This window comes from Scleropages formosus, chromosome 18, assembly GCF_900964775.1.
Source record: "Scleropages formosus chromosome 18, fSclFor1.1, whole genome shotgun sequence".
Classification (NCBI taxonomy): Eukaryota; Metazoa; Chordata; class Actinopteri; order Osteoglossiformes; family Osteoglossidae; genus Scleropages; species Scleropages formosus.
The window spans coordinates 9,650,760-9,665,865 of NC_041823.1; the positions used below are offsets into that span (position 1 = coordinate 9,650,760).

The 15,106-nt window shown below is 41.3% G+C and overlaps 1 protein-coding gene across 1 annotated transcript in view; it reads left to right on the forward strand.

Moving 5' to 3' along the window:
* LOC108940745 (growth factor receptor-bound protein 10-like) overlaps positions 1 to 15,106 on the forward strand; it is a 56,638-nt gene that overhangs the window by 13,485 nt on the left and 28,047 nt on the right. The window contains exons 2-4 of the mRNA XM_018763107.2: positions 13 to 128; positions 4,157 to 4,238; positions 14,570 to 14,780. Of these exons, the coding sequence (XP_018618623.2) occupies positions 72 to 128; positions 4,157 to 4,238; positions 14,570 to 14,780 (350 nt within the window). The 5' untranslated portion in view covers positions 13 to 71. The remainder of the gene's footprint in view (positions 1 to 12; positions 129 to 4,156; positions 4,239 to 14,569; positions 14,781 to 15,106) is intronic.

Sequence of the window (15,106 nt, forward strand, 5' to 3'; positions counted from 1 at the left end):
CCCCCTTTTCAGGTTCCTGTTTCACCAGCCAGAAGTGAATGTGACAGTGGAACAGAAGACATCAATCACTGATGAACATGGCTGTAGCTGGATGTCCAGACTACTTTCTACATCATCCAAATTACCAGGTATTGGATACAAATCTATTTGCATTTCAATCAGCATATCTTAGTTCAGTTATTTTTATTTTCTGGTACTTTCTGTATTTGTAATAGCAATGTATGCTTATGTATGTGCTTATGTTTAGGATATTATATTGACTGCTGAAGTGCACATCAATTAAGCTTTTTTCCTTTGAATTTCAAGCAGATACTGAATACCAAGGAGGTGTTTTGTTTTTTAAAGAACAGAGGAGTCTTGAAGTAATGCCTCTTATAACCTGCCCTTGAAATTCAGCATTGGCTTTTTTCTAAATTTTAGTTTCAAAAGTTTCTACTGCAGCTATAGTTTCCCTCCATTTTTGACTGGATGTACCTGTTGTGGGTTCCACATTTGAGGAGGGTGGGAAGCACATGAATGGAAAACCAATGAACAGAGAATGGCAGTCGCATAAATGCACATTCCTTTGGGCTGAACACATTGGATTTCACACGGCGTAACTTGACGTAGGAGCCCCTAAAGTATGGCCTCAATCAAAGGATTAGCTAGCTTGTTTTGAAGAGCTCTTTTTGTCATTGTTCGTTTCCACGTGCTGTAGTTCAGGCCCAATAGAAAGCTTCAGCCTGCCCGGTTACCCTGCCGACTTCGCTCTGGCTGGCTTTTGTAGGCAGCCCAGCGAGACCGAGGCAGCTTTTACTACGGGGCTATGCCGTGTGGGACCCTCCAGAAGCACTGTAAATCTGCCAGGGCAACCAACTTTCCCATGAACATTGCGAAGCATTGCACATCTTCCACCTTCAATCGTGCACTTCCATCGTCCCTGTATGTAATGTACACGAGCGCATATTATGCAAAGCACACACCCGCACCTATGCATCTTTGTGCTCACTTGAAGTGCCAGGAAGTTGGTAGAACTGAACTTGCTGTGTAGTGTTATGTAACTGTAGTAAATGTTGTGGGGCATTCTGGGCTGCAATCCAGAACAGTCCTGGAGAAGTTGGCCTTTTCAAAGCACTCCAAGAAGGGCTCCCTGCCTTCTGTCTTGACTTTATTACTACTTTTAAGTGAACTTCCCCTCTTCTCTTTGAGATCATGTTTAGTAATTCTATTTTGGATGCACATGCCTTCAGAATCCTGGTACTCTGGAGCCCTAATGACTAATTCTATAGGCTTGGCCTCTTGCCAGTGGTCTGGGAAGACGTGACTAAGGAACTCCTGGGAAGATCTTTACAAAAGACACTTGTCTTTTCATTTGAAATGGATTAGTGAGGTAACTATGCCGGAATTACTTTGCATTGAAACTTGTTCAGACACGGTCAGGTGATGTATAACAGGATATGGTCACAAGACTGTAATATGTTCCAGATGGCTTGGAGTCTAAGCTTAGACTAGTGTTGATGCCTTCCAGGATGGTCTAGAAACTTTTTTTGGGGGGGGCATTAAATGAATTCCTAAGTATTTAATAGCTTACTCATTAGATGGTATTTGTTATTCTAGTAACCAAACTTTGTTGGCCCAGTTATCAAATTTAGTTGGTATTTATTTCATAGTGTGTTTTTGTTTCATATGTAAATTAAGCTACTTATCTATAATTAGCAGTTTAAAACTGTTTTGTGTAGGGAAAGTGACATTGCCAGGACTAAGCAGTCAGGCAACTAGCAACATAAATACACTGCGAACACTTGAATTTAATATTTCAAAATTGCTTAGTTCTCAGTAATGGTGGTGCAGTGGAGAAATCAGTATACAGTGAGACTGTATCACACTAGAGGTGAATAGATCCTTGACTTTAAAATGTTTATGAATCGTACTTGCCCACTTTGCTAGTATTGCGGTCTGCTCCTATAAAAAGGAAAGGCCCTTCAGAATGCCCCTCCTTTTTGTAACCACATCTTCAGTTCATAGGTGCTCCTCCCAAAAATTAATCCTTGACTGGATTTGTTTGCTAGGTTTGACTGGCAAGCATTGCTTTAAATACTAATTTTATTGCTTAAAAGCAGGAGGCTGCCTTGGATATTTGTTGTGGAGAAAGCATTTTGACAGGCCAGAATGAAATTAATTTTTTTAAAGTTTTAAAATTGGTTTCATTATCCTAATTAATATACTAACCCTTTGGCAAAAGTTCATACAAATGGCTTATTGTCACTCTTCCGGTAGGAAGAGGCTGCTGGCAAGGCTGTCCTTTCTCCATTATTTACTCTTATGATTGAATGTTTGGCAGAAACTATTGGGAGCAATAAAGGGCAATTATACAGTACAGTGGTGGTAGACTGCAATGTTTCCCTCTGACGATGCACTCGTACTTGAACACCGAAACATCAGTTCTGAAGGAGATATTCTGTTATGTTGAACATTTAGATTGTAAAATGAATCCTATATCTGACAATTCAGTCTTACGAACTTGAGTTTTAAGTGTCAAACTTTTTTTTTTTTTTTTTTTTTTTTTTTCTCCCCCCCTTCTCCCCCTCCTCCTCTCCTTGGTGTTGGGGGGGGGGGGGGGGGGGGGGGGGGGGTCACCTCTTAATCAGCTCCTGCAACCAGCTGCTTATCACTGATTTAGGAAGGTTAGGATCTGCTGGTGCTGGCCTTCTTACCCATTTTCTTATTAGGAAGACATTATCAGGACAAATACTTCCAAAATTCCATCTGTCCAGATTTTAGACAAATTTTTTCATTATATTTGTTTAGCAGACACTTTTCCAAAGCTACATTATCAAAAATGTAATGTAAACATTACATTAGTAGGAATAAAAACTTGGATGCTTATGCGTGATAAAGTGCAGTTTGTTTCTTTCCACCATATGAACCAATGTTTCACATGAGTAGCTGCAGAATATCTACAGTTCCTGAGCACCTTCCTAATTTTTTTTTTTTTTAGAGATGCCTATAAACATTTGCATTACATTACAGGAGTAGCTGTGTAAAGGTTAATCCAGGCATGATCTTCAAGTTATAGTGCATGAGTATGACACCTTGCACAAACTTAAGAGATCATGGGCAAAGTGCATCTGGAAAAGAGGTTCTCTTTTTAATTTTTATTTTTAAAAAGACTCTTTAAATGTGGGCAGAGAATCAGCAGTTCTCAGAGAGACGGAGTACAGTGGAGCCAGAACCAAGAACCTCTGTGCTTTACTTTTCATGCGTGGGACCACCAAATGGGCAGATGTGAAAGAGCGGTCAAAAGTCTGGTTGGGAATATAGCTCAAGCTTTCCCAACAGACTTTTTTTTTTTTTTTTTAAAAACATAAATGCTGAATATTCAAATTAAATTTTTTTGGCTTTCATTGAAGTCTTAAAAATAACCACAGAAATTAAATCGTGCTATGTGAGATCATGATTGGCACACATTGCGAACAGAAGAGACCTGACATGGTATTTACATGGTATTTTTGTTTTCCATTCATAATGGAATAGTTGAATACAAAATGGCTTATGGTAGTTAGTGTCTATATATAGCTAAAGCTGCCCAGTGAACCCAAAATGTTGGACAGTGTCTTAGTTCTTTCCCTCTCCCTTCAAATCCACAGATGCACATTTGGCCAAATGTGAGATGTCACATCAAGCTTTTTGTGGAACATATGGTTTGAGTTTGGTTGTAACTGCCGTCGACCCGTGACTGGGATCAGTTGTGCTGTCAAACCAAATGGTTATTAGTCATGGCTGAGCAGTGTTTTTCAGCTTGCCTAGCAAACACCACCTTGACCTGGGGAATGGGGTTTTAATGAGGATAAGCCATGTCCATCACTTTCACATTTTAATTGGTTATTTGTGAGAAGACCCTCCTCTCTCTGAAATCTCGCAAAGGAGTTTCCATGTTTCATAAGATTGAGTACTTGTACATACTTGTGACTTCCCATAAAACATGAGATGTGAATGTTCTAAAGTCATGCTTCAGGTGGCTCCCTCTATTAATTTGCATAGGTTGTCATTAAATCGCTGGGGTGGAAGGTAACTTGTATTACCTAATTTTAAAACTTGCTCAAAACTGTTCAGCATTAAATCACATAGGCAGTATTTTGTATTAACGCTTCTCACCCTTTGAAACCCCCCCCCACAGCAGGATAATGTAGACCGGCCCTCTGAACGCACATCCACCGACCTGATTGGACAAAGTTTTCAGAATTCACCTGCTCATCAAGGTAAGACTTCATTGGCTTTTTACTTAATGTTACTTCCCTTTTTTTGTTTCAGGGGGTGGATGTTGCTATGTTGTGTGGAACTGCAGATAGCAGCTTTGTTGCAGATTTTACTCAATATACTTTTAACACTGATCCATTTTACCTGATGTGTCTGAGAAACATAGTACAGATGCTCCTCTACTTATTATGGTTCAACTTACGTTTGTTTTTCAAAGTTACGATGGTACGATAGCAATACGCATTTGCTTGAATCCGTACTTTGAAATTTGAATTTCGATCTGTTAATGCACTTACGATATGCTGTCCCGATGCTGGGTGCTGGCAGCGAGCTGCAGCATCCACTCAACCATGTTAGTATCATTGCTAGAGACTGTGAGCAAGCGTAGACAGCCGATACTGTGTGAGCATTTTATTTTTTCACATCCCATCATGTCTACTAAATGCCCAAGTGTCTCCTGCTTCTGGTGAGAAGAGAAAGAAGAAAGCAATTACTCTGGAGATGGAACTCAAGATACTTGCTCATCATGAAGGTGGCAAGCTGGCAATGGCTATAGCATGTGTTAGGTCTTTAGCAGTTGATCTCGACCATCTTAAAGGATAATCAGTGATCCAGTGAAATGTATTTTTTGACTTACGATGGATTTACTGGAACATAACCCCGTCTGTACTAATTAGACATGAAATGTGTATTTGGTATCTTTATTGAAAGAATTTAACTTGGATGCACTTGGAATGTTTATACCATGGTACCCTGTGGTGTATTGTGAGTAAAATGAGGATGTGTCTTGGTTTCATACACTGTTTAGTGTGTGTGTGTGGTGGGGTAGGGGGTTAGTGTTTGGGCAGGCGGGTAAGTAGACTCATTGCAAAGCAGGAGACTTGCTCATTAAGTTCAAACTGGGATATATATTCATCTCTCTTCCGCTGTAGACATTTGAACAGTTCAAAGGGTTGATTTGTAAAGACACAGGGTGCCATTATAATAAAGCTTTGAATCTAATTGTACTGTACAAAATTCATCCATGACAATCGGAGCATGAGATTTCAGTACAATATTGACCCAGCATGGGAGGTAAAGCTTGAAATTTTGTTAAATGTCTGGATGTGGGTGAGAAAGCTTGGTGCTGTCATGGAAATAAATGGAGCAGAAATTACATTTTAATTTTTTTCCTCAGTTGCAATAGAACATACTGTGTATGATGCTAACCTTACATGCAACAGCTTTTGTAGACCTTCAGACTACCAGAACAGTAACTTATCAAGATAGAGATGCTTAAGTTCTTTCACTGTACAGGTTTTTGTGTTCACCTTCATAATCTGAGAATTTAGTATCTGGTTTGGGTTGATCACTCAGGTTACGTTTAAGGTCTTCACTGAAAGTACTTCTGTACATTTGAAGTTTTTAGTAATGTGTTCAAAAATATTTGTGTATTACACAGCCTGAAGTTAACACGTGACTAAAGCAAAGTCCGAAGGTCTAGTGTACTGCTAGATGGTAACTGAACAAAGTAGGTAGATAGGAGACTTGAAGGAATATGGAGGCATATCTTTGACATCTCTTCATTGTTCAAGTGTTTGAGAAATGAGTCCCATAGAAAAACTTCTTAGCTTACAGGCAACTTCTATGAATGTTTTATTCAATAAAAATAGCCCTCCTAAGACTTCAGAAGAACTGGATCATAATATAACCTTCCATGCTGACTGCAAGTTACTTGGGAAAAGCCATATGAAATATAATTGGACAGGGGAATTGTCTTAATGCTAATTTCCTAAATGAAAGATCTGAACATGTGCCCCTCTGAAAGTGCAGAGCACATCTTACACGACCAGTTCATATAGTCTGCTCTCCCATTTCAGTTTTCTGCACCTTGTACTGTATAATTCCAGGGCACAGTGGATCAGAAGTAGGAACATGGTGGGTTATTTGTACTGCTCTTGAATCTGGATCTCAGATTTATCATATTGATCTTTCAGTTTTTACCTGTTTTTGTGGCTTATAGTTGCAACAGCTTTGGCCACAGTAGTATCTCTTTCAATTTGGTGATCAGTAGTGTATCCCTTATGCTGATGGTTTTGAATTACAGTTCAAACCACCTGCAAATGGTCTCTGGGTTTGTAATGATGGTATGAATGATTTAGTTTATCCTGCCTTATTTCCCTTTGTTTTTGGATTCCCAGAGGTGTTTTATTGATTCAATAGAATTCACTTTCTCAAACTCTTGTTGAAAGATACTCTGTAACTTTCAGGTTGAAGGGAATGGATTAGAGCTCCTTGGCAGCACTGTACGGAACCTGTGGACTCCTGCTGAGCTCTGGGTCTAACTTTCCTCCATCTAAAAAGCATAAATGAAGCATGCATTTAATTGTGAAATTGACTTCAGATGTGATCACACCTGAAGAGTAAATGCTTTAAGCAATGGGAAGGTGGCTTTTGTGCCAGAATGGCAGCTGTCTTGGTCATCAGCTGTCTTCAGCGCATCTATTTAACTAAACTTTTATGTTTATACTTTTTATTTATTGGTGCCTAACAAGGAAGGGAAAATGTAATTGAATCAGTTGGCATTCTGAAAACAGCACAACCTAGGCATTTTGTCCGTTTAGTTGTACAGTTCATGATGGAAATTACTAGATTCAGACTAGTGCTGTAGCACTGAACTGTGCTCGATCATTGGCTTGCACCTTGGCCTGATTTTTTTTATTTTTTTATTTTTTCCCCTTCTCTTCTCTCCACACTGTATGTAATATAGCGTTCCACGTATCAAGTGGAAGGTAAACTAGGTTTACTTAAGTCGCATGTCCGCAGCCATGTTTTTTTCTCAATGTAATGCTAAGATGTATGTCGCTTTGGACAAAAGCATCTGCTAAATGAATCAATATAAATGTAGTGTTTCAGTGGTACAGGGTTGGGGTTTTTTTTTTTTTTTTTTGCCTTGCCGTAACTCATTCTAATCAGAGTAGTCATGTTTAAATGATATGGCATGCATTTCGTAGATGGTTTTCATGCTTAATGACAAACTTCAGAACCTGCAGAGCTTCATACTAAGCTGAAGCTGTGGTCAGTGTCAATGTTACTATGTCAGGAATTGCTTTTGAATGTTGATTGTGTATGTGTGTTGGGAGACTTAAATTCCCACCCCCCAAAATGTTGGCTTGATCACATTTTGCATTTTAAATGGCTGAACAGGTACAATTTTGATTTCCTTTCAATGAAAAGGTGGATTTGAAATTGGCAGCATTTAGAGCTTTTGAACTCAAGGACCCAGGTTTCAATTCCCACACCTGTAGTACCCTTCAAGTACTTGTCCTGAAAAGACTTGGCTCTATGAAAAGGCTCATCAGTGTAAGAAGCGTGATCTTAAATACAAGTGCAAACCACAATGCCAGCACAGTGAAGCACTGAAATTTGTCAACGACGGCACAGTAGACCCTCCTATCTCATGGCTTTGGGCAATTTCTTTGGAACCTCTTCAGAAGTAGGTTTCCTTTCGTATTATACCTTATTGCCTTCCGTTGATTACAATAAAGATATTTTAAAGCCACACTAAGTTTGTCTTTGCAGTATGTTATGAAGTTGAACAGGTAAAGTATAAATGTACCTGTTCTGTGGACAACCAATTGTAGAACCCTGCAGCTGGTGTTTGCTGTTTATGAAGAATTAATCAGCAGTCATCTGCAAATGTTAGGTTCTTATGTGGCTTTTTGAGTGGTTGTTTGAGCAGCTGTTGAGTGGCTGTTCTCAGGAGCAGCTGTAGATATGAAGGACATGATTTCTGTCTTTTTTTAAGCAATTCCCCCAGCCCAGAAATGTATAGCAGTGTCAAGTTGCAACATGTTGCATCTTTGTCTAAGAAATGGTATTTTAGTTTGTTCGTTGCAGAGCATGTCACTGCAGAACTCAAGCTTGCACACAACTGTGCAGAACTTACTGACACTTGTTTGTGGAACCTGCTGTTCCATGTATGCTGTTCCCTCCTTTTTTCTGTTCATGGTTGACCTTCCCATCAGTACTCTTGTACCTCTAAGGTGGACCAGTCCCTCTGGTTCTCACAAGACCATAATCTTATGAGCCACACCTCAGGCTTTTGGTGGTTGTTGATCTGACAGCCTTGTTTATCTTCTAGGGTTTGCACACTACCCAACAGTCAGGTCCATCATTATCGGTAGGGTGCTGTCTACTGCTTTGACGTGTTCTGGATGGCAGCTGCTTTCCTTCATTTAAAAAAAAAAAGTAAACCCTATTTAGTTACTTCGATGAAACCATGATGTTTCTAATGACTTGTCAATCTCTTTACTAATTAAGGTTTTTACTGCAGATTTAAACAAAGGTTTGCAGTATCTAATACAAAAAGCACCTTCTGAATTTATTTTGACATAGAAAATAAGCAAAAAAGAAACAAAGCTTGAATTGCAGCATTAACAATGGCGCACTCCATTCTGTTTAGCATTCCAAGCACTATTAAATAGTGCAGTGACTTCAGAAAGACCCTTTTTTGTTATAACACCCATAATAGATGCAAGCCCAATTAAGATATAATGAGAGCATCCACTCTTTTGTTGAGACAGATGCCACACAGAACTAGACCAACGCAGTGGTCTCTATCTTGGCTTTGTCTCATTTGCTGATCGTAGGAAACTTCCAGAACAGCTTTTGTGCCGATTACAAGGCTTTCCCCTCTCTATCTGGCAGACAAATAAGTGAGTGTCCTGACAGAGGGTCATCTTCAGAGTTCATCAGGATGCGAAATTTGGAAGGAGAGGTAGGCTGGGTCTTGTTACGGGTTGATACCACACAGTAATGCACAACATACCGCATGTCAGCGTTGAAGCAGTTGTGCATCCTGCCGTTTTACCCCCCCCAACCCCCATTATTTGGTGAACTGCACAGTTTTGTCGAAAAGCTCTGGATGCGTTTACCTGCATGCATTTGGTCCATTTTATATGCTGTTAGCATTTTCTTAAGAAACTGTAATGCTAGTCTCATATTGGGGTGGAAAAAAAAGAGGGGGGTACAGAGTTCTTATAAAGAACTCCCTTCCTTAAACCCTAGTGATTCCAGAGTGCAGACAGGTTTGCTTAGGTGACCATAGATGTTCCTTCAGATGTTGAAGTGAACATAATTACTATGTGCTATTCTGCATGTACAGAACAGTAGCTACCATGTCCCAGCAAAGCTAAATCACAATTTTTCTCCTGTTGTGCTCCCCTACCTTGGCTTCATTCTTTTATGATAAATTAACTTACCTAAATAAGTTAAAGTAGTTTCTTAGAGTTCAAGGGAATATGATGACCAGTGTGGGTACTGAAAGTATTTTGATTACCTTCCACAATGCATGTGTTTTGTGGCATTCAGCCTAACAAGGTTTCTAGCCACATTCCTCTTTGGTCCCACAATGAAGTCTGATCAGCTAAAACAACCCAGTGTGTAACAATACATAATGGACACAAAAGGAAAGTTCCTGCGTCATGCTTGTTTCTCTACTAATCTTCTTTCGTTAGATCTAGTGACTAAACGGTGGTTAGTTCTCTATATTTTTATGGGGAGATGTCAGGTTTTGTAAAATTGGCCCTCTTTCCATTGCATTTCATCAAGGAATTACGTAAATTTTCCTAATTAAGGAAATTGCATGCATGATGCAGGAGATTTATGGATGTAAACTGATCTTTGTGGATGTTAAATGATGTGCTTTCCCGAGGCGTCCAGCCAGGCCTGATTTAATCTGCTGTGAACTCGACTGTTGAGCACTGATTTCGGTGAGCAATTGCAGCCTTCGACTTTCATATAACCAGCCTTTAGAAGGGCCATAGCTGACCTTGTCAAACTTGTTGGCCTTCCATGCTGCTGGAGTCTGGGGAAAAACGTAGTAAAACAAGCCTACTTGATACGATCATAAGAAAAGTAACATCTCATTTTGATCACTTTTATTCACCCAGCCTCTTTTGAATATGATGGGTAAACACTCTTGTATTTGTTTAGCAGATGCTTTCCTTTAAAGCAACTTGGTGTCAAACTGCCCACAGTTCGTTACCCATTTGTCCAGCTGGGTAACTTATATCGACGTAATTGAGGATAGATGCCTTGCTCAAGGGTATAACTACATGGGATGGGATACAAACATAACCATGCAATTACTGCATCCGGAGGCAGCGTGCTTACAGTTGTGCCACATCTTTTCCTGCAAAATTTACAAAGTCATAGCAGGACCCCCTGCATCAACCCCTAGGGTTCAAGTGCTGGTCCTTAACGACTCACTGAATTCAGTTTGACAGGGACAGTATATTTAAGTGTGTGATCTGCTTGTTATGGAGTCTCGGGCAAGTAAGGTGATGAATTGCTGTCTGCTTGCTGAGCTCTCATTTTAAATGACAAGTTTTCACCTCAAATTTTGAGGACCTGGTCTTTGTACTGCTCTGATTGTGCAGGCTTGTGTAGACTGCTGTGACTGCAGCGCTTGTACCAGGCCCTGAAAACACCTGATCTTATGTTCTTGACAACTATTTGAAATATCCCACTCTGCCCCCTGTCACCCAAGGACAATTAAGTGGTTTTATTCAGTGCAGTGGAGATGAGATGGAGTGATGGGGCAGGTTGATCCCTTACTGTAGAAAATAAACACTGGGATCTTGTCTGCTGTTAGTGCCACCATCAATATACAATCACTGATTTGGGGGGTGAAGAGCATGAATTCATAGAAGTCTGCACTCTACAGCCAACAGGACCCTGCTTGAATGCAGTACCCAGGCCTAATGTAACTCGGCCCTGCATTCTGTGGCTAATAGAATGAGAGAGACCAGGGTTACGTGTCTGGCACCACCAGGCTTCTCAATTTCTTTATCTTATGGGACAAATTTGATTTCTCCGCATGGAAATAAACAGTAATGGGAAAGCAGGTTGTCTGTATAGGTTGTGCTCAGACAAATGAGTACTATCTGTTGTGTCTGGACATGGTATATACTTTTCATTTTCCATGTGCTGCATCTTAATGGGTCAGGATTATTATTTAAATTTAATTTGGCCAGTGCTTTAGAAATTTTGTAATGCTGTTTCCCTTTAATTTTCGATAGCACGTTAAACAGGGGTCTTGCTAGGAATTCTGGGACTCCTGATAGAATATTGCTCTACCTCCAAAGAAGAAAAAACACTACTAGAGACAATTTTTGAGCCCACATAACTGTCGTCCACCTCGCTTTCTATGGCCCATAACGGTGGTAAGGTGCACCTGTCTTTTGGGGTTGGGATGAGGGGAGGTGTGTAATGTACTTATCACCATTAGACAATGTTCTACTCTTCATTCAGTTAACGCTCTGTATAATATGGGGCAGCTGCTACTGTATTGGTTTTGAGCTTCTACCTTTGGACCCAAAGGGCACAGCTTCAAATCCCACCTTCAGCTGTGTTACCCTAGTTCAAGGTATGTGCTCTGTTTTGCTCCAGGAAAATTGCCCAGCTGTTTAAATGGGCAAATAACTTGCAGTCTTAAAGTACTTATTTCATTCCGTGAAATTGTTGCGCTGCCCACTAATTTAAACGCAGAACGTTCTGTTGAGTGGTTACATTGTCAGTCACGTCCTGACAGCCCTGACTTGAACGATGGGTTTTTAATAGTTTCATGAACTGAAGAATACCCAGAAATGGACAGAAAATGCAAACCTGAGACCATGATTATGGTCTCCAAACAGAAACCATGAGCTTACAAAACAACTTTGCTTTTTCTATGCCTGAAGATGAGAATGAGCAGCTACAGCAACAAAACTTTTGACAAAATGCATTCTGTTTGCATAATGTAGGTTAGAACCAACTCAGATCCTCTGGACACTTGCCAAAAAGTTTCCAATTTGCTTTAATGATATAATTGCCAGCAAGGTGGTGCAGCAGGTAGTGATGGTGCCTCCCAGCTCTTTGGTTATAGGTGTGAATCAGGCTTGGTGTTGGAGTTTGCATGTCCTTGTTTCTTTGGGTTTCCTCAGGGTGCCTTCCACCCACAATCCAAAGATGTGTTTCTGGTGAATTGGCACCAAATAGTGTGTCCAACATTAAGTCCCCTTGGGTAAAGATGTGGACTGAATATTTATTATGTTGTTGTGATGAAAACTGTTAGCTGAATAGATAAAGATGAATGTGTTGTGGTGTTCACTTGCAGGTAAATCTGTTTTATGGCCCTACTGCCCTTACAGAACAGGCACTTTGAAGGTGCTGTCCTTTAGGCAGGGATGTTACAAAGTGCTGGTTTGTTGCGACATCTACTGGTGCGCTGTTGAATTTCAGGGCAGACATCTATCAACTGGTTTGGAAAATTGGATTTACATTCATCCGTTTCTCCAAAGCAACTTACAGTGTTTAGGTACTTACCCAGTTGTATATGTGAGTAAACTGTAATTTTTTTTTTTTTTTTTTTTTTTTTTTTTTTGAAGACAGTGCCCTGCTCCCGGGTTCTGCAGCCAAAGGTGGGAATTGAACCTGTGACCTTTGGGTCCAAAGGCAATAGCTGTTACCATGCTACCAGCTGTTCTGTTTTGATATTTGACAAGGGTGGAAAAATCTTAATCCCAAAATACCAGTGTATTGGGTAAATGTGTATGCTAAAGATCACAATTTGTCATTGTACGTCACTGGAGAAAAACATGTGCTAAATGAACAAATGTAAATGTTCATAACAGCAGTTCTGGGAAAGGTGAGAACAAAGCTGATATTTAACCAATAAGCATTTTGACTGCTGTTCAGTTGTGTTCCAATTCAATACATTGGAAGTCTTTCACAATTTTTGGTAAGCAAGCAGGAATTAGATATTTAAAGGGGGTGTGGTGGCGCAGCGGGTTTGGATGGGTCCTGCTCTCCGGTGGGTCTGTCGTTCGAGTCCCACTTGGGGTGCCTTACGACAGAGCTGGGTGTGTCCTCTCCCCCTCCAGCCTTGTGTCCTGTGTTGCCCAGTTAGGCTCCAGCTCACTGCAAGCCTGCTTGGGACAAGTAGCTTGTGCGTGCGTGCGTGCGTATTTACAAAATAAGGTGGAGTTTTGACTGTTCAAGAAACCAGAGATGGTCCAAATGGGCCATGGCCCACGGTGCAAGTTGCGAAACGCCTGGCTCTCTGTACCTGCTGTTCAGCGGTATCACGATGTTCTTGTCTGAATAGCTTAGGTGTATAGCTGTGGAGACAGCAGAAATGTTAGGAGGTCTGGGCCAAGTGTGTACAGGCCTGCACTTGTCCTCATCTGCAGTGGGGAAATCTTTATGTCGCAGTAACATGTTTTTATGCTGTGTGTGGGGTTGTATGTCTGTAATAAAACACATGGTGTCCTTGCCATAAATACTGTTGAAGGTATTTGCCCTGGAATAATGTAGTAGGAATACCCTGCTGTATGAATGGGTTAAATCTAGTGTACAAACCTAACATGGCAAAATCCTTTGGCCAAAGGTATTGGCCAAATAAAGTAACTTCAATGTATAAAATCCCTTTTCACTTGCTAAATGTGAAGCTGCTCCTTGTAGAATTTGATGTTTTGATGGGAAGCAGGGTGTCGGAGGGTGGAGCTGTAGCTCAAAGACACTGGATCTAAGGGTTTGAGCTGAGTCTCCACTGGCTATTTACAGTTGGGGTGACTGCTTGATGAGTCTTTGCTGAAAAGGTGACATTTAATAAATCAACCCATTGATTTGCCCAATTCTAGTGTTTCATACCCATTTTCTCCATCCCCAGTTTGAGCCTGGCTTGTGGTGCTTGGTTCATTGGGGCTGGTCCTGCAAAGCTGCCTGAAGGGTCCGCAAGCTTCGCTCACAGCCTAGCGGAAAGCAGACACTCGACTAATGATGGCGAGACTTGTGAGCAGTCTTAGAATCTGGACAATTTGGAGTGCTTTCGAGAGGCATCATATCCATTAAAGCAGATTGAGTGTGACTGTTTCTGGCTCATGGGAATTGCAAGATGAAACAATGGGGGCGTCTCCACAGTTGTAAATCACATGAATCCAGCTGGGTACAGAGCCCAGTCCCCCTCCAGGCTCTGCGTGAATCTTGATGGCCATTTTTATAGGAGAAGAAGGTGAAATTGAAGATTTGAGGGTTGTTTTGGATAGATCTGCCCTCTTTCACCTATCAGGCAGTGAGACTGGCTGACAGATCTGCAGGAGGTGCTCATGTTTGGTGGAGATACCCTGGTAGAACAGTGTGAATATGATGTAGACTGTTTATCTCTTGGAGCAGAGGAGCCTTGACACCGCACAGTAGTTTTCGATGTTAAAGTCCACTGGTAAAGTCACTTCTACTTCAGAGACTTCACATCTGACAGTTGACTCTCTTGCCCCCCTCTCCCCAAATGTTTCCTTCTGTCACCCCACAGATGATGATGTAGACCTGGAGGCCTTGGTGAATGATATGAACTCGTCCTTCGAGAGCCTGTACCCCCAGTGCAGCACTCAGACAGAAGCCTCACCCCTCCTACACAATGGCCAGCCGCACCGTGCCCCCCCACAGAGCGGCAGCCCCCTGCAGCCCGCCTCCCCCGGACACAGGGTTCGCCGCTCACAACCTATGCACATCCTTGCAGTCAGGTAGGTGGGGCGGCGGCATCCTAATGCTGGATGAGGTCAACTTTGCAGCCTCTACTTAAAATACTGGTAACTATAACCCAAGCCGGTGACAGATGAACCTGAACATGACGGTATGTTTGTTATTTCAAAAGCTTGACGTTCCCATGAAAGCAGTCAGGTAATGAGCTACGCTGCCAGTCGGGGTGTTATGTTTACTAGGCGTTTCGAGTTCACGCAGGGGTTATTATTCTGGGCCAGCCTTCGAACAGCACTCCACTTCAAAAGTACATCTTGTTTGCTTTTGGGGTTAGTGAAAGTGTAGAGAAACATCAATGCAGCCTGAGACT